The 18,802-nt window shown below is 41.2% G+C and overlaps 3 protein-coding genes across 6 annotated transcripts; 1 reads left to right on the top strand and 2 right to left on the bottom strand.

Annotated features, from left to right (window-relative positions):
* Positions 1-619: 619 nt before the first annotated feature.
* Positions 620-2,529, bottom strand: pigh (phosphatidylinositol glycan anchor biosynthesis, class H). Its single transcript, XM_008398414.2, has 4 exons — positions 2,031-2,529; positions 1,292-1,501; positions 1,114-1,197; positions 620-1,025 (listed from the first exon to the last, which is right to left on the bottom strand). The coding sequence occupies exons 1-4, from the start codon at positions 2,205-2,207 to the stop codon at positions 951-953; spliced, it is 546 nt and encodes a 181-aa protein (XP_008396636.1). The 5' UTR covers positions 2,208-2,529; the 3' UTR covers positions 620-950.
* An 808-nt stretch (positions 2,530-3,337) lies between these two features.
* zfyve1 (zinc finger, FYVE domain containing 1) lies at positions 3,338-11,708 on the top strand. 2 transcript variants are annotated; one of them, XM_008398416.2, is made up of 13 exons: positions 3,338-3,530; positions 4,681-5,167; positions 5,717-5,960; positions 6,060-6,320; positions 6,899-7,113; positions 7,200-7,306; positions 7,423-7,531; positions 7,619-7,716; positions 7,831-7,948; positions 8,116-8,286; positions 8,399-8,579; positions 9,209-9,322; positions 10,253-11,708. In XM_008398416.2, the coding sequence occupies exons 2-13, from the start codon at positions 4,688-4,690 to the stop codon at positions 10,483-10,485; spliced, it is 2,331 nt and encodes a 776-aa protein (XP_008396638.1). In that variant the 5' UTR covers positions 3,338-3,530; positions 4,681-4,687; the 3' UTR covers positions 10,486-11,708. The 2 variants fall into 2 exon arrangements, with proteins under 2 accessions (XP_008396638.1, XP_008396637.1); XM_008398415.2 differs by having other exon boundaries at positions 3,338-3,534.
* A 109-nt stretch (positions 11,709-11,817) lies between these two features.
* Positions 11,818-17,725, bottom strand: wdr21 (WD repeat domain 21). 3 transcript variants are annotated; one of them, XM_008398418.2, is made up of 13 exons: positions 17,295-17,725; positions 17,065-17,186; positions 16,304-16,455; positions 16,075-16,157; positions 15,628-15,730; positions 14,851-14,997; positions 14,645-14,694; positions 14,430-14,509; positions 14,182-14,274; positions 13,599-13,696; positions 13,342-13,518; positions 13,103-13,217; positions 11,818-13,019 (listed from the first exon to the last, which is right to left on the bottom strand). In XM_008398418.2, the coding sequence occupies exons 1-13, from the start codon at positions 17,369-17,371 to the stop codon at positions 12,775-12,777; spliced, it is 1,542 nt and encodes a 513-aa protein (XP_008396640.1). In that variant the 5' UTR covers positions 17,372-17,725; the 3' UTR covers positions 11,818-12,774. The 3 variants fall into 3 exon arrangements, with proteins under 3 accessions (XP_008396640.1, XP_008396639.1, XP_017157818.1); XM_008398417.2 differs by having other exon boundaries at positions 17,303-17,724; XM_017302329.1 differs by having other exon boundaries at positions 14,854-14,997; positions 17,303-17,724.
* Positions 17,726-18,802: the final 1,077 nt, after the last annotated feature.

Raw genomic sequence — 18,802 nt, 5'->3', positions numbered from 1 at the left:
TATATATTTCTGTGTGTTAATTTCATTGGGGTATCCCACCCCCTACTGTACACCATCACTAGCATAAGGCATTATGAAACTACAGACCAAAAAAAAAATATGCCTGTGCAGCAAGCATGGCTCTGTAACCATCACTGCAGCGGTAATCTGAGGTAAGAATAACTCAACAAACAAGTCTCGTTAACGAACAGAAAGGCAGATGTGTGAAACGTGTCCGACTAAGAGAAGGGCTAGATTAGACGTGCAGTTCAACAAGGAAGTAAAATATTAAATATCTGAACCGGTAAGCCCAAAATGATTCAGACTCCTTTGAGCTCCAGGTTTAATCCTTTCATTTCACAAACACTTTTCTTCTGAATGTAAGTAATGCTAACATCTTAGAGAAGCCGAGCCAGCAGAAGGATATGCTTCATTTTACACATGACATTTTAAAATAAAAATTGAAATAGCTTGTAAACCTCTCTTGAGCTCTTTAGATCCAAACTAAAATAAGTTGCATTTACATTCAAAGCATGTACTGGAAGATAGTTCGAATCCTATTTTGCAATTTTATGAAGCATTGGTGCCCCCTACTGTCGAATGAAACTATTGCTCTAGATAAAGAAGCATGCAAGTGAACTTAAGTTTGTTTTTAAAATTTATTAACTTACAAAAAATGTGTGCAATATATATTACACTATATAAGTTAACATCTAGAAAGAGAAATAATGTTTTCCCATGAAAGCAAGTACTAAACTACCTTTATAACAAAGTAACACATTTAAACTACTGCTTATGAATAAAGTAAATCTGTCTCATTTCATGTATGTATTCATAAAGGAAATAAATCCTGCGAATATTTAAGATATCCTGGGTAAAGAATGCATTCTCTGCTCTCATCGGTCAAAAATACATTTTAAATAAACATACAAGGCCCATGAACAATGTTATGACGTTATACGACTTATGGGTCATTGGCACTTGGACAGAATCTCTTGACAGCTCTTGTAAACCTTCGCTAAGCAGTTGAGCCTCGGCTTGGAGCTCTGAAAGATAAAGACGGGACAGTCATCGTGACATGTTCCTGTTTGTCCTGCTAAATGTGACATCTGCCTTAACAGACTTCTAGTTCACCTGAAACAATGGGACAACACTTGAGACTACATTGGGTTCTGAAGGCTCCTTTAACAGCACACACAGGTAGTAGATGATCTGATTCTGAAAAAAAAAAAAAAGCACAAATAACCATTTAAAAGAGTTCCTGTAGACGTACAAGACTTTTTTTCCTGTTTCACAGCATGCACCCACTCACCAGATAAACAGCTTCATTGATGACAATGTCTTTGATCCTGCTCATCTCAATGAAAGTGGTGACCTCGCGACCTGACGCATAGTTTGAAGACACCTGGATACCCAGGGAGCCGATGACAAGGAGAGACTCGTGGTCCACCTTCACAAAGTGGATGTGAAGCATCATGCCAGTGAGGGTGATGAGAATAGCACTGGAGAGAACTGCAGTGTTCTGCAGGAGAGAGAGAGAGAGACAGTGAGATTTATAAAGGCAGTAAAGTAGCAACAATTACAAGGACTTAGTTATATGTAAATGCAGGTATTATAAGCCTGGCACGGCCACCAGGCTTTACTTGTGTCCCCGCCAGGCTTAGCATTGCTTATTTATTTAAGATTTTTTTTTTTAATGTTTGCATTTTTTTTCAACTTTATAGTTGGTGTTCAGATATTAATCTTCCTTTATTCCAATAACACATAATCATGAAGTCATATTTTCAAATTTTCTATCAACTTTAAATATTTTTTTAATTCAAAAACACGGCCGCTGGATGAATGACTGCGGCTTAGCAAGTTTTCTAGGGCAAACCTTGTATATAATGCTGTAATATTTATGAAATTCTCTAAACTGTCTACCGAGTAACCAAATATTTAGCACATCCTTGTGAAATAAAGATATCTCATTAGGTTTAGAATAAAAATAAAAAAGCCTTGTGATTGTGATCTGGTCAATATTAAGCGATAATTGAAACACACCGTCTTACCTCTGTGAAAAAAAACACAGCATAAGCTAAGAGCCACACAGAACAAGTGTACACCATCACTTTACCGATGGACATCTTGGGGGAGCTAACAGTGAACTCCCTGCAAAAGCTGGAGTGAGTCTGACAATCCAAAGATATCGCTTTGCCGCTTATATTAGAGAAGGCTTCGTCCTCCATTGCGGATGAAACTATTACAGAGTTACAGACGAAGAAAGGCGAGCATTGAGTGATTTATCAGAGCTAAAGTTAGCAGCAAGCTAACGTCTGGTATACACTTGGAGCCAAGGTTAACAGCAGGCTATGCTAACAAAAGGTAGTAAAAACTTAACGACGAGGGAAACGCCCATTGAAGAAAAATTGAAGGATAATGATGGCTCCCGTCAAAATATAAAAGAGGGGGAAAAAACCCCGCAATTTAATATATCAAATAACTATGCCAGAGATTTGGTGCGGAGATGTTAGTGGTCAAATCAATCTTAATTTGGGGCGTAATGTTTTGTACACCAGCGCGTCCAGATTTGCAGCTTTAACTAAAGCGGTCCTTTAATGTGCTTTATCAAGGAACAACAGTTTCATTATTAACAACATTAATCAGCACAATATAAATGTACCTTAATCACATGATATTGACCATGGGTTTAGTCATAGACACAGCTTTGAGATAAAAAGTAAACAGCATTGGCTTCGTTGCAAATAAAAAGGATACGCTAGGCGTCCGCCATAATGTGAGTGGCAAGTTCCCCAAAGTTTTCTGAAACAAACACATTTGTACTTGGAATTTATTGTGATCTATTGTTTTTATGTAAAGTATTAAGCGCTACTTTTAACACCAGTAATCAGTGATTACTATAACCAGAGATTATCAATTTATCGGTGTAACAGTTATATTTTAATTTCCTTTACTTTTAACAATTAGGATACATTACTGAAATTGTTGGACCACTGTATATACTTAAAATTGTGTGTGATTTCGTGTATTTATCACTCTGCTGCTGTTCTACTGTGAATTCTATTTTATTTTCACGCCCCGCCGCTGCGTTATTAGGTGTACGCCGGTGTTTAATACAAACAAACCGTACAGCAGCTGTGAGGCGCAAAGCATTTTGGGTAGTATAAAAACGTTCAAACTGCATCTTCAGAAAGTTTTTAATTCGCTTTTTGCAACTGTTTGTAGAGTTTAAGCAGGGGCTAAATTGTTTTGATTTCACGACAAATTAAAATTATGCTGATTGTTCCTTCGAAGTGAATTGGGTCATAACACACAAAATAAACAAACTATAATTCCCGTGATGCACTGCGTTACGCTGACTCTTGACCCTTGTGTAAAAACAAGCCGATCAGCTGCAACAACATCTAACCAGTGGCTGCTGATACAACATAGCTTAGCTTTGCCGACGGGGCAGCTATATGTGGCAGTAGGCAGGATGGTCCTGGACGGCAGACGGGTCCAGTTTTAGACCGAGTCCAGCCAGCGTTTTCAACCTGAGAACCGTCCAACGAGTGGGTGAGAACTGCTAGATACATTGACTTAAATTGTCTCCTCAGAAGTGAGTTGTCTCTTTGTGTAGTAGCTGCTGTTAGCTTACGGCTGTTTATTATTGAGTTGGAGGACCCTGACTTGAAACTTAGCACCATCTGGTGAGCTGCCGCGTTTCTTAATGTTACCTAACAGATTTTTATGTCATCATGAAAAAATATATTTTATAGGCTTGGAAAGTGTCTCCTACCACTGTTGTACTTGAGACTGAGTTATTATTATTATTATTATTATTATTATTATTATTATTATTATTATTATTATTAATAATAATAAGAGTAAAAAAACCCAACCTTGTATGACTTTGAGAGATAAATATTAAATGACACCTGCTCAATGATTCCTCTAAATGTCCCCTAAAAACAACTATTAGCTTTGCATTCAGATCAACAAAGAACATCGGTAAACATCAGCTTAGCTCCACCCATCTTCCCATCAACTCTAACCAAATTCCTGATCCCAGTAGAAAATAGTCTTATGCTACTATCACCATATTTCAGTGTTGTGTGCTCAGTTGGGTTTGCAGCAGTTTTTTTTTCTGCCACATATGGAGTTCTGCATGTTTGCCCCAAAAGCTTAATATTGATGTCATCTGACCAGAACCCCCTCCTCCACATGTTTGCTGAGTCGCCTACATGATCTGTGATAAACTTGTAACAAAGACATCTCATGATTTTCCTTCAAATATAGTTTTTCGCACAAAGAGCAAATGTGTGGAATTCATAGCCAATATTGTCCTGTCAGCAGATTCTCCCACCTGAACTGCGGATCTCTGCAGATCATCATTATCCTGCTTGTTAGCTACTGTTTGCACCTCCAAAACATTTGTTTTTATATTGCATTAAATTCCTAGGTTAACACCTTCTACTAAATTTGAAATAAGTTGGCTACATTGCATTTTATTTGGTGTAATCAGGATGAAAGGGGTGAAAACAAATGGAATCCACACTTTTCAGATAGTCTAGTGGTAAAAAAACAAAACAAAAGGAAAACCTTTCACTTCAATAATGTATGAATAATTTTGCTGCTTCTCTTCAAAGGCCTGAGTTTTTCAAATGTTAATAAGTACATTAATTTTCCTGCTTATTAAGGAGAATCAATCTGACCTTCCAGGTTTACCATGAGCGGCCAAAGTCCGGCGGTGGATAAAGGAATGAACACAGTGCTGGTCTGCCAGGAGAGCTACGCCTGCGGAGGGTCGGACGAGGCTGCGTTCGAATGCGACGAATGCGGCAGCTTGCAGTGCACCCGCTGTGAACTGGAGCTCCACCGCCAGGAGCGCATGAGGAATCACGACCGGGTTCGGATCACGCCGGATCACGTTCCCTTCTGCGACGCCTGTAAAGGCGACAACAGCTGCGCCGGCAGACTCAGAGCGGTGGTGCGCTGCCAGGGCTGCAAGATCAACCTGTGTTTGGACTGCCAGAAACGCACTCACGGCGGAGTCAACAAGCGGAAGCACCCTCTGACGCCGTACCCCCCCGCCAAGGCCCCTCAGGAGAGCAGCGTGACGGATGGGGAGTCGGAGATGGAGATCCTCAAGTCGAAGCTGGAGAAGGTGTGCAGCTTCCTGCTGGTTGATGAGAGGGAGGAAATGCAGGTAACAGTCATAAAAATTATTTATTTATTTTTTCAACAGCAGTTCTTTATTTTTTACATGATATTAGGGCTTCAACTAAAGATTGTTTCAGTAATCAATTATTCTGATCGGATAAAAAAATTGGCACATTCTTGAGATTTTTTTATTTAACCACATAAGCCCTTTTTATACAATTATATGATCTCATGCTAAAAGATGCAAATAAATAAACAATTAAATTCCCATTTTAAATGAGAACATAAAAAACATTTTATTGCCTAAAATCCAATATCGAATTAGAGCGGGGTAAAGCTAAAACTATGCCACTCAAGGAATGCAAACTGCATTATGAGGACTTAGGGCTTAAATGCAAAAATATATATAGTTTGTACAGTTTTGGCTTAATGACCACTTTCAGAATATTGCCTTTTTTGAGTCTACATACTCCTGTTGTCGATTTATCGGTTACTAAATTTGTTGACAATTATTTCAATAATCGCATCATCGTGATTAATAGCTCCAGTCCTACATGATATAATAATCATGATATGATCTAATGTGGATTCTCAGGTGAAGAATGAGGAGGACTTTGTCAGCAGAATTGGCTGCACCCCTGATGAACTCCTCAAGGTGGTCTCCATCTTTGGCAACACCGGGGAAGGCAAATCTTACACCCTGAACCACACCTTCTTTCTTGGAAGAGAAGTGTTTAAGACCTCCCCCACACAAGAGTCTTGCACCGTGGGCGTTTGGGCAGCTTTGGACCCCATCCATAGTGTTGTAGTCATTGACACAGAGGGTTTGCTTGGTGCCGGTATGGGATAAATTACTTAACTTTAACTATTTGCTTACCACCACTGTCACCTGGCCTTTGTTGACCAATTTTTATTTTTTTACTTTTTTCACTCATCAGGAGCTAACCAAGGTCAGCGAACCCGTCTTCTTCTGAAGGTCCTGGCTGTTTCTGACGTAGTTATCTACCGAACGCATGCGGACCGTCTCCACGACGATCTCTTTAAGTTCCTCGGAGACGCGTCAGACGCCTACCTGAAACACTTTACAAAAGAGCTGAAGGCAACGACGGCCCGCTGCGGTCTGGACGTTCCGCTGTCAACGCTGGGTCCAGGGGTGATTATTTTCCATGAGACCGTCCACACCAAGCTTCTAGGATCAGGTATGTAGCCTGCCGGATTAGATTAGAATCAAATAATGTATTACATTGCGTCATGTCAACTATAAAAAGTTTAAAATTTATATATCTAAAATTAAGGTCTTGAAACGTCTTAAATTCCTTTTTAAAAAGTAAGTTGGCCTTAAATATGTTGTTCAGAGGTCTTAAATTTAATCACGTATACTGTATCTATTTATTTTTTTAAATGGGACTTTTCTGTCAGGAAAAATTTGAGTCACACACAAACATCTTCATTGTACTTGAAACTGAAAAAATGTACTGACCTCCCAGTCAGTAAAATCAATTGCAATGCCTCCCCATGTCGGGGCAACTGGGAGCAATTCTGACTACCTCAAGTTACGACTTGCGTTTCAATATGGCTGCTCCTCGCATCAACAGCAGTGAGATGTGGTGGAAACATGTTTATTTGAATGGAATTTAAGACATACATCTTAAATTGTCTGAAATTCCACTCATAATGGTCTTAAAAAGTCTTGCATTTGAGTTGGTGAAACAGGATGGGAACTCCTCAGTGTGACCCGTTCCCCTGCCTCCTCTCTGTACGTGTTCTCTGCATTTAGACAAACCGACCGAGTCGGCCGAGCGTCTGCTCCAGGAACGATTCAGGAAACTGGGGCTTTTCCCTGAGGCTTTCAGCTCCATCCAGTACCGCGGGACTCGCACCTACAACCCTCCCACAGACTTCAGCGGGTTGCTGCGCAGCCTGGAGCAGCAGTTGGATAACAACAACACCCGATCGCCGCGATCCGCAAGCGTCATCTTCAAGGCTCTGCAGGTGCTGTTGATGCTGACCTTAGTCACGGCGCCTGCACATTCACGCTGCTGTGCTTCCGTTAAAACTAACCCGCTTCTGTTGGTCAGGCCTTGAGTGAGCGTTTCTGTGGGGAGATCCCAGATGAACGAATGACCAGTAACTCCTTTTTCCCAGATGAGTATTTCACCTGCTCCAGCATCTGCCTCAGCTGTGGGTATGTATGTTTTTACAAGATCATTAATGACCAAAAAAAAGAACATACATGACATTTACTGTTAATACCCAAGCGAGTGGTATAAAAGATTCACATTGTCTTTTTCTCGTCTGAAGGTCAGGCTGCAAGAGAAGCATGAATCACTTAAAAGAGGGACTCGACCATGAAGCCAAACATCGTTGCCGCTACTCTGCGCAGTACGACAACCGCATCTACACCTGCAAGGCAAGTGCAAGCAGAGCAGAACGCCTCTGAGATTATGATAAGATGCCCGTTTGCTAAGGTTCTCGGTTTCTTTGTGGACTCGCTCAGGCCTGCTATGAGGGCGGGAAGGAAGTGATCGTGGTTCCCAAGACGACGGCCTCATCCGACTCGCCGTGGTTTGGCCTGGCCATCTATGCCTGGTCAGGGTGAGTCTATGCAAGCCTTCAAAGGACGCTTGGAAATGGCTCAAAGTCTTTTGTATATTATTTAGATACAAATGGAGCTCTCCTCTCTGTGATGACACCAACACCTTTGTCCAGATATGTAATCGAGTGCCCGAACTGCGGAGTAATCTACAGAAGCAGACAGTACTGGTATGGAAACCAGGATCCGGTGGAAACAGTGGTGAGGACAGAGATCCAGCACATCTGGCCTGGGGTAAGCTCTGAGCTCAGCTGACTGAGGAGAAGCACGCAGGAAACGTGAATAAAATCAAACTTTGTCTGAAGATGTTTGTTGATATCAAAAGCTTAGTGCCTCTTTGGAAGCGTTCATTTCCGCAATCATACATTTTTTTACACCTCTGTTTGTTTTCCTCTGTTCAGTCTGATGGCTTTTTGAAAGACAACAACAACGCGGCCCAAAGGTTGTTGGATGGAGTCAAATTCATCTCTCAGTCCGTCTCCGAACTCAGCGTCAAACCTGCCAAAGCGGTCACTTCCTGGTTGACCGACCAGATTGCTCCCGTCTACTGGAAACCTAATTCCCTTATCTTGGTGCGCAGCTATAAAATAATGCATGCTGAACACACGGTACGGACTTGCTTAAATATGCCAAACTTGTCTTTTTGATATTTCTTTTTTTTTTTTTTTTTTTTTACGGTTCAAGAATTGTCACAAATGTGGGGAGGAGTTTCAGCCCAATGACACCAAGCACCACTGCCGCGCCTGCGGAGAGGGTTTCTGCGACGCCTGCTCTTCCAAAACCCGGCCGGTCCCAGAGCGAGGCTGGGGGCTCGCGCCGGTCCGGGTCTGTGATGCTTGTTTTCACAACCGAGGAATTCCAACTGGTAAAAAAAAATAAATCTTTCAATTTGGGCTTTTAATTAAGTGCAACAAACGAATTTAATAATAATAAAAAATAAGAAATGAGTGTAGAAGATGGAATTCATTGCATATTCTTCCTCATCCATACAAATTTAGAAGTATGGGTACAGCCACATATAGCTAATGGCTCTTGGTAGAATTGGTAGAGTTTATTGAAGCTGCTTTCCTGGCATGACCCATCCAGGGTCAAAGTCTCAGAGATGAATGTACCGTTTGTCTTAAAAACAGGCGTCACGGTCTGACTCATTGTTGTCTTTATCGGCTGGTTGTTTGGCACTACACATTGACTGGATATCAGTCCCAAAAATCTAGGCTCCTGATAAGAATTGATCTGTATGTGCACACATTTGAGCCTGTTATAAAATTGGCCTTGTGTGGATAGTTGAAAATCCAGCATAACTTCCAGCTTGTGCACTAAATAGTTTTTAACGGTCAACATGGGAATCATGCCAACAATAATCGCATGTAAACTTGTGATCAGGACCGTCTTATCTGTGTCCAAAGGCAAAGGAAACCAAACAAGACTCCCCAGTCCTTTTGTGCTCACTGTTATATTGGGATCTTGTGTCTGATTGGATGGTTTCTGTTTCAGAGTTACTGGACGCTGCCTTGGAGGAAGAGGGAAGCACCCTGATAGCAAGAAAGGTTGGCGAGGCAGTTCAAAACACTTTTGGTGCCGTTGTCGGTGCCATTGACATACCTTTAGGTGAGCATTACGTTGTACAAAGACTTCAGACCAAAACGTGTATTTGATTAAAATACAGTAAATGTTTTAACTATGTTTTTATTAGCATCTTATCAGGTGTCAGGGCAGCCTTAAAAAGTCTTAAATTCACGTATCTATAAAGAAGGCCTTAAAATGTCTTAAATTATGGCAAGTTGGCCTTAAATGTGATATTCATAAGTCTTAAATTTTGTCTAGGTGGGGCTTTTTAGTTGCGTATATTCTATTTTGTATTTTTTCTCGTGGGACTTTTTTTGTCGGGCAAAAGTTTGAGTCACACATCTTCATTGCATTTGATTGCTGTGTTCCAGTTTGCTGTGTTCTCAGAGCTGGAAAATGTACTGACCTCTCAGTCAGTAAAATCAACCAAACGCCATCCTAAAATCAGACTGGCCACTGGGACAGTCACGACTTTTTAAAGTGGAGTTCAATATGGCCACTCCTCGCATCAACAGTAAAGGGAAGGAGACATGTTTATTTCACAAGACTCGTGTAAGAGTGTCTCTAAATTCAATGTTACATGTAGCCCCCTGTAACTATAAACTGAACAAATTAAAAGTAGTGTTTGCTTATGGAAAGTTAAACTTAAAATGATGTTTGTAAGAGCTGCTGCTAACAATGAGTTGAAATTCCGACTCCTTAACTAGTATGTTGCTACCTTGGGTCTGGCATCACATGTAGCTCCAGGTTCCATCTTCCAGGGTAAATGGAGTGCAGAATATAACTCACTGCCATCATACCTTTATTAGCTTGCTAGCTTTTTCAGCTACTTTATGTGTAAGTCCAAATTTACCGCCATCTGGCTGGGCGAAGTTCATAGATTTCGTTTGAGCTGTAGGTCTTAAATTCCATTCATAAGTCTTAAAAAAAAAAAAAAAATCCCGTTACCCACTAAGGATTTCTTTCTTCCAGGTCTGGTAAAGGACGCTGCTCGCCCTGCCTACTGGGTCCCAGACCAGGACATCCAGTCCTGCTGCGAGTGCCAAAGGGAGTTCACGCCACGTCTGTCCATCCACCACTGCCGCGCCTGCGGCCAGGGAGTTTGTGACGACTGCTCTCAGGAGCGCCGCCCGGTGCCGTCCCGAGGCTGGGACCACCCGGTGCGCGTCTGCAACGGCTGTAGTCAGAAATCCGGGGAACTCTAGCAGGACGGCGAAGCTGGAACGCTTAAAAGACGTAAGCCTCCCGGCAATGCTGGAGGACAAAACCTCAGTAATGGGATGTTGCACCGTTCTCGAGGCTGCAGGAAAACGGGACTGTTAATTATGTTTTACTGCCGGTCTCGCATCACTTCTGTTTGATCGGACTGACGTCAATATGCCTAAAATTTACACTGTGAACACCAGTTAAAAACAGACGTGACTTGAATTTTGAAAAGAGGCTAAGTGATGCCCGCTTACGGCTGAATTCAGGTTACTTTCGTTGTCTAACCATAGATCTCCCTTTACTGTAGATTTAGGCTCCATAGCCCTTCGACAATCCTTTTCAGTATGACATTCTCATACGTTTAGCACCTTTTGTGTAGTTCGGAGCCAGTTGTATGGATGATTTGGAGAGCAAAATATGAACCGTAGTTATTAATTGCCTGCAAGTCTGTTCCTCCAGGAGTATTGTTTGCCTCATGAAGAGAAATGATGAGATATTTTCGGTTTTAACCCCGATTGACTGGCAGGTTGTTCTGTTGCATCAAGATGCATTCCAAACAGTACAATAACCTAATAGTTAATATGCAAGTAATTGTTACCTTTATCTAATAGATAACTATATGTATAAATAACAGTAATTACTACTTAATAACGGTAATTAAAGTCATTGCTGGTGTACACTCAAGTTACCCAAAACAATGCAGCAGCCTTAATAGTGCTGTCCATTTCAATTGTTTAGATTTTATAAGGACTATATAGAGCATATACAATGAAAAAGTTTACGGTAACAAGTATGTTTTTTTTTTTTAGATAGATTCTGTTTTATGTTAAAGCAAAAATAAACCCACAGGTTAAAACTCAGTAATGTTTTTATTGGGTGACCGGTTCACAGAAACAACAGTAGGAGTTAAAGACCCGTTTGAGGCTGGCTCCTCAAACCGGGAGATATAGTAGCTTTTAGTGAGCAGCGTTTGCAGCTGGAACGATCCGGTGAATTTAAGAACTTTGTGTTGGTCAGTTTGTTTTTGTTTTTCTTCTGCAGAATATCTGGGAATTATAAGACTTGACTGTACTGGCTTGATCACAAAGTCTTCGGGTAAAAGGACAGACTTTTTGACCCCCCGAGTCAGTTCTTATCACTGAATATAGACATCACATGGAACCAATCATTGACTTGTGTTCATGTATTTCTCATTCAATATGTATTAAACTGAAGAAACACTTTTATGCGTCATTTCTGTTAACTGTTGGGTATGTGTGTTGATGTTACACGTGAAAAATGCTTTCCGTCCTTCCGAATAACACAAGACACATCAGCAGGAACATCTTGAGTAAATGCACTTGCTGAATGATGCAGCCCTTTATTTTGGCACAAACGCATTTTCAAAAACAATGTTTCCCCCTGAGATTTTAAACGCCACTGAGATCATGTCGCTTTGTCCAGGGTTGTGGTTTGAAGGACTTTTTAAAGAAAGACGATTCAGACAAGGCTGGAGCGTAGTCCGCTTATAAAACCAGCTCTGGTCAGATGAAACCAAATTCTGTCCTGTGTGGAAAATAAAAGCAAAAGCACACAGTGGCACCAGCATCATGCTCTGATGAACCCGGTTAGAGAGGAGGTCGGCTTTCCAGCGGGAAAAACGACCCTAAAAACACAATGAGAGCTACAACAGAACAGTAGATCAAAGCATGTCAGGATGACGACCTAGTCAAAGTCAAAAACTAAATCCAATTAAGAATTTGTGGCAAAGCTTTAAAATTGATGCTCCCCGTAAAGTCTGAATGAATTTGAGCCATTTTGCAAAACACCTGCAACAAAAGGTGGTTCTAAGTTATTAATAGAGGTTGAAAAGGAATCCGTGCCACACTTCAGATTTGCGCTTGTAGAATTTTTTTAAACTAAGCATCCCTTCTCAATTTTTCAAAGATATGCTACTTTGCATTGGGCAGTCATCCCAATAAAACTCAGGAACGTCTGGTTGTAATGTAACAAAATTATGGAAAAGTTTTCAAGAGAAGCTGTAAGAAAAGTAAACAATGTTTAAGCTCTCGTGGCTCCGTTTCCTCCCAACACCAAGAGACGATCCAGCCAAACGTCCACACACAGCACCAATTCTCTTTAGTGTACATTTAACAGCAAACTTGTAAAGTGCGTCCCCCAAACCCAGCTCCGGTAGACAGTCGAGGCGTTCTCTGGTTGCGTTCGACTTTCCACTAAACCCAGAGCTACATTCGGTCTCCTGGGCAATGTTACTACAGCTTCAGGACATTTATTTAAAGGGACCATTTTTATGGCATCGTCTGAATTAAAGCGATGGGCTCTCCTCCGTCCTGGTAGTCGGTGTTGTATGGGAAGTAGTACAGGTCATGCTTGACGGCCATGAGCAGTCCAGGGAGCCCCCTGCTGCCACCCAAATTCGAGGAGAAGACGACACTTGGGATCATGTCGTTGGCCGCTGGATGGGGCGACGGGATGGCCCGCAACAGGTGACCATCCTTCAGGCTCCACAGCCTTGTGTAGCAGTCTTGGCCCACTGTGTGAATGTGAGTTGGTGAGTTAAAGTTTTAGTTTGCTTTATTGCTATTCAACAACCAGGAATATATCATCTTCTCCTACCTGCTAACAAAAGACCTTCTTGTTCATTGACATGAACGGGGAGGTAGGCGTGCTCGTTGTGATGCCCTTTGTACTCCAGCACAGGTTTCCTAACTCGCACATCCCACATCTTGATCTATAAGGAAATTCAAAAAGCTCTTTGGTTATTACCCAACATATTCCACTTCTTCAAAAGAACTAAAAAAGCAATTAGCTGAGCTAAAATACCAATGAGAACTTAAGAAACGAACTGATCAGACCTGACCCATCATGTCCGCCGCCAGCAGGTAGTTCTCATCCTGCAGGACTCGTACGGAGGTGATGGCTGACTCGTGGTGGAAGCGACTGGCCTTCCAGCTGTGATCCCTGCGGCCACGTTGCCGGAGGTCTATGCTGAAAATCTCCCCCGATCGGCAGCCGTTAAACAGGACCGGAACCTGGAGACGTGGAGGGAATCTAACTCCAGTGCCTGAGTTTGTTCTTCTTCTTACGTGAGAGCAGGGGACGAACATCTCACCCTGAGAGCAAAATGCTGCGCCAAGACGTCGGTGCCGACGCCGTACGTCTGCGTCCGTCCCGTCTCCGCATCCTTGACGATGACCCGACGAGTCAGGCCTGCAAACACGCACAGCGGCATTAATACAGCCACAGCGTCTTGAGTGGGTACTCATATCCTGGATCGTCTTCACATTGTGTTGAGTTACAAAAAACAAACTTTTGTGTATTTTATAAGGATTTCAACACAAACTAGGGTAAAAATGTAACGTGAAAGGGAAATGACAAATTATTTGGCATTCATATAAATCCACTTTAGTTTGCTAAGCCTAAATAAATTCCAGTGCAATTCGACCAGTGTTATGACAAATGTGACGCACTAGTCTGTCTCCTGCTTATTGCAAGCTCTAACATTTTTCTGCACCCCAATCAATGGACTGCTTTGCATGTAGCTAAACCCTAACCAAAACAAACAATTGTCCTAGAAATCTAAAGCTAAAGCTAATCTGTAACCAAGCGACATAAGTTCACCTTCCACATGCATACAAACGGCTGATCACGATATCGGATGTATTACAAGGAAAAATAATGACTGCAGAACCGACCAGTGCTGAAGGTCTTATCAAACTGAGGGTTGAAGCACCAAGCGCAGGACCAAGCTGTAGATATCTTGAAGCTACACAGCATCCCTGGTTGATCTGGGGAAAAGAAAAGTCAGAAGAAAAGAGCAATTACAGTCTGTGTTTACAACTAACGTGCTATGGTTAAGCACGAGAAACCGCAACACATGTCATCGTCTGGTTAAAGATGTCGATACAAACTACTGTCAGCGCTACAAACGGAGCCGACGAACCTGGGTTAGAGTTGCTGAAGAGCGACGCGGGGAGTAAACTAACACAGCCGGGGGTGTCAGCCGCTCCCACCAGACACAACCTAACGGTCACCCATCAAGTGAAGGTACAATACAATATGTGGTAAAAAAAAATATATATATTTCAAGCAGTTTACTGTCAATTTAAATGTACAATATTGACGACATAAAACCAGAAGGCTGAGGCGGAAGGATACAGAACATGAGAGTCGGGGTAGTTAACCGAGGCCCAGCAGATGGAGTTCACCTGAAAAACACACAGCAGACCCCTTAATATAAGTCCAACTGGTACATTTAAGAGCAATATCCAGATCTAAACCACTGATAAATGTTTAAAGGCAGCAAACCAGACAGAACAGCGAGGCAGATCTCTTTATACGAGTGTCTTCTAGGAATGCCCTACCACCTTGCGGTTGGTGAAGTACAGATTATCGCACATTTCCACGGACAAAGAGCCCCGGCTGCCGCTGCTGAAGTTCATAATGCCGTACTTGCAGCCACCGTGAGAGACATCGTTGACGGTGAACACTCGCTCACACACAGAATCCCCCTGAGAGAGAGAGACGAGGAAAAGAAAAGAGATAACAAATGAGTTATTTATTTATTTGTTTTAATACTAATTTTGATCTGAACTACACTATATCAGGAAAACAAATCGTCGTCTTTGTTTAAAACTCCAACACTGATAACGATTGTCATCAACCCTCAACTTTCTCATTCTTTTTCTTGTTTTCCATAATCACAATCCTCCCCCTGCCCCAGCCACTTCCTGTCAGGATAAGCATTTTGTCAACTTGAATCTGTATCTAATTTGTGCGTCAAGGGCAGCGAAGTCCATCCATCTGGATAAGTCAAGTTTTAACTGTGCACAGCGTTAAAACCCCTGAGATTATAAAAACCCAATAAATATGGCAGCCGAACAACATGGGGTTATACTCTTTTGTTTTCTTTTTCTTCTTTTGCTCTGTCCTTTTGGTTTCTTGTATTTCCTTTTTATTTATGTAAAGCACTTTGAATTGCCCTGTTGCTGAAAATGTGCCATATAAATAAAATCACCTTATCTTTACCAAGCAGTCTCACATGATTGTGACAAATGCACACATTGATATTGTGATAACAATTATGATTTGATATATATATTGCAGTTCCAGTTATGAAGGGCTGTGTGAAGTGCTCTCACCACGATGATCCTGAAGTTGTCTGTGTTTGGGTTGCTGTTGTCTGTGCTCTGAATCTGCAGCTTGTGGCGCCTCATTCCGCTGACTTTTACCTCGTGGACAAGCCTGGTTAGAAAAGTGAAGCCACATTAACAATCTGTCCCACCACGGAAACAATCATTTCTTCTCCATGATTTGAATTTTGATTCATTTAAAAATCCTGTTGAAGTCGATTTGTTGGGTTTTATGGGCATTTGGAATCCGACATCAAAAATTGGCCGGCAACAGTAATAGTGGCCGATATATCTTCAATAAAACTCACTCTTTTGCATGTGGAACCAACTATTTCTGAAGTTGCGTTTAGTTTTACTGGTGCTGCTTAGTGTAATGCAAGTAAAGCTGTGGGAATTGAAATGTGTGGACCCCATGTTCACCCCCGAATAGTGCGCACACAGTAGTGATCTGCTTACCTGCAATAGGAGTTCTCGGGTAACAGCCCAAGATGCCTTTTGTGCAGCAACAACGACGTGTTCAGTCCAGTTCTTGGGGCTTTCTGTAAGACACAGATGCGGGTTTAATGGCAGAGGCTCAGTCCTTAACAAGAAAAAATCTGCAAATGTTGCTCAGCTGAAATTACGAATGCAACGTCTTCGTGTGTTATTAGACTGGAAGAAGGTTGTCCATTCACAGCACACTTACAGCACACTCATCTTCTGCCAGTCTCTTATGCCTCTGCTTCTCCCGTTCCTTTTCTTGCAGCTGCTCTCTGGTCAGCGGGTTGCAGTTATTGTGCCCAGGAAGCAGACGGAAGTAGCGATTCTTCTCAGGGTCAAAGTAGAAACCGGGCAGCTCTGACAGACCAGAGAAACAACTGAAGCATCCATAATTTGTATTTTCATCCCCCTCTTAGCTTAAACTGGAACATCAAAACCAATTTATCATCAATACATTATGTAATCAACCAGGGTTATGTTTTTCCTTGTGCCTTTTTTGGTGGTTCTATTGGCAGGTTGACTTCATGGAGAGCCACAAGACTCCTTCACAACATAACTTTAAACAGTTTTTCCTTCCACTAAACTTTACATCAATATGGTATGGTGAATGGTGAACAGCAAACTTCTTTAGCAATTAACTTTTTTTTTTTTGACAACCTGCTTACTTGGAAATTTTGAGTAAGTAAGTCTGTAAAACTGAATGGTCTAGTCATTTGAATTCAGGGTTTTTATTTGCAGGAAATCCATCATCATAAAAATAAACAGAAATAAACAATGAAGAGTGTTTTGTGTGTAATGAATCCATTTAATATGCGGTTTTTGCCCTTTTGAATCTAATTACTAAAAATACTGGACATCAAGATGACATTCTAATATATCTCTCTTATTATTTTGCTCATAATGTTTGAGTTTCTACTGTCCAGTTGCACCAAAAGTCCCCCAAAAAGGGTGCAATCATTAGGATACCTGGTACTCCGCTGTTGGATTTAGAGGAAGAAGAGGCTGAGGTTGAAGAAGTTGAGGCAGTTTGGTTATCATGTTCCCTCTGAGATGCTCTGTGAGACGGCCCAGCATCATTATACTCCTGCCTATAAACAGGAGATATTAATCAAAGCCAATTCTAAGATGAGAGACAATATGTTGAGTTATAATAACGTGTGTTTTTGAGTCTTAAATGTGTGCTGTGCTTCGCTAACATGGCTACCACTGTTCGTCGCTGGATGGTCTCTGTCGATTTCCTCTGTACCACCCCTTTCGACGATCCTGTCGCCATTTCCACTTCTTCATCTCCGTTCCTTGACTCCTACAGCCAGATTTATCATTCACGTAGCCCGTGGTTCACTTCTGGGTGATGAACTGCACTGTGTTTACTCGTTAGCTTAGCAATGTTAGCTTCGGTTCTCACGAGAGCCGTTTGATTTGATTCGCAGGAGCTCAAAGCCTGCAAATAAAACGCACATTCGAAGGTTTTGAAACCTTTAATAATACAGTTAATTGAAAATAAGCCTAAGCATGTCAATATGATAATGTTAACGTTAATTATCGAATCTGAATCTCTTGAGCTCGGTAGCTAAACGTAGTGAGGACTTTGATGTACCTCGGACATAGGGATACGTTTACTAAAGAATGGAGAAATCTAATGTTCAAAGTTTGCTTTATCATAAAGATCGTGAACACTAATGTAATCTTCTTCAAGAAAATGCTAGATTAAAACATTAAACATTGTCTTTTGTTAGCATACTCTATAAAAATAAACATTCTACATTTTTCTGATTATTTGTTCTTATTTGTGTGTTTTCCGTTGATCAGTAAGTCATTTAATGCAACACCAGGTTCTCCACTGTTGCCCCGCCCTTCAGTTAATTTATTGGACAACTTTAACAAAGAGTTTCTGACGTGTCATGTATTCATTGGCTATTTTCTCTGTAAGCGTTTTGCTGCCTTTGGAAGTAACTCGAAATTCTTGACTTCTTAACCTAACCTGTCAGGAGACTAAAGAGTTAACAAGATAGGGTAAATAAAAGCCGTAGTAAAATTGGAGGGTGGCGAACTTAATGAGATAGAGAAATGTTGCTATTCTTTTATTCAAAAGTGAATTTGGAAATCCTTAGTTTTTTCCCCAGTTGAACAAAATAAGCCTCTTTAATTTAAGAATCTTTTACCTCTACAGTTAAATAAAAAAGCTTGATTATTTTCCCCAAAAATCCCAGAATATACAAATAGTAATTTATACTAATATGACTTTTCTTGTGAATAATCATGACGTTTGTCTGACTTTTCTCTATCTATTTTTGTGTAGGAGAAAAAAACTTTTCAAATGTGATGAATAGGCTTCTGATGACCACTAAGTTTTGAACCACGTTCTTCCGAATCACTAAATAAAGAAACAGACTTTTAGTTATAATTTGACAAAAATCCAGGTTTCCGTTAGGATGTGTGATATCCGAGAGTCTTTGAATGCAGCATGTTTTTCCTACGTAATTGCTTTAAAAAATGTCAAAATATGTTGAGGAATAAAACCGGACTCTAACAAACATAGGCCACTGCCTCCGTGCTTAATTCGTATACATTCTGATATAAGACACAATAAATAGGAATAAGTTAATGTCTTTTCATCTGGCAGAACCATTAAGGGATTAGACGATCCAACAAAGCCATAAAGGAAAGCCCACAATGTTAATTACTCATATTGGTTCGAAGGTTT

This window comes from Poecilia reticulata, linkage group LG21 (genome assembly GCF_000633615.1).
Source record: "Poecilia reticulata strain Guanapo linkage group LG21, Guppy_female_1.0+MT, whole genome shotgun sequence".
NCBI lineage: Eukaryota > Metazoa > Chordata > Actinopteri > Cyprinodontiformes > Poeciliidae > Poecilia > Poecilia reticulata.
This window is presented reverse-complemented; position numbering and strand designations above follow the sequence as displayed.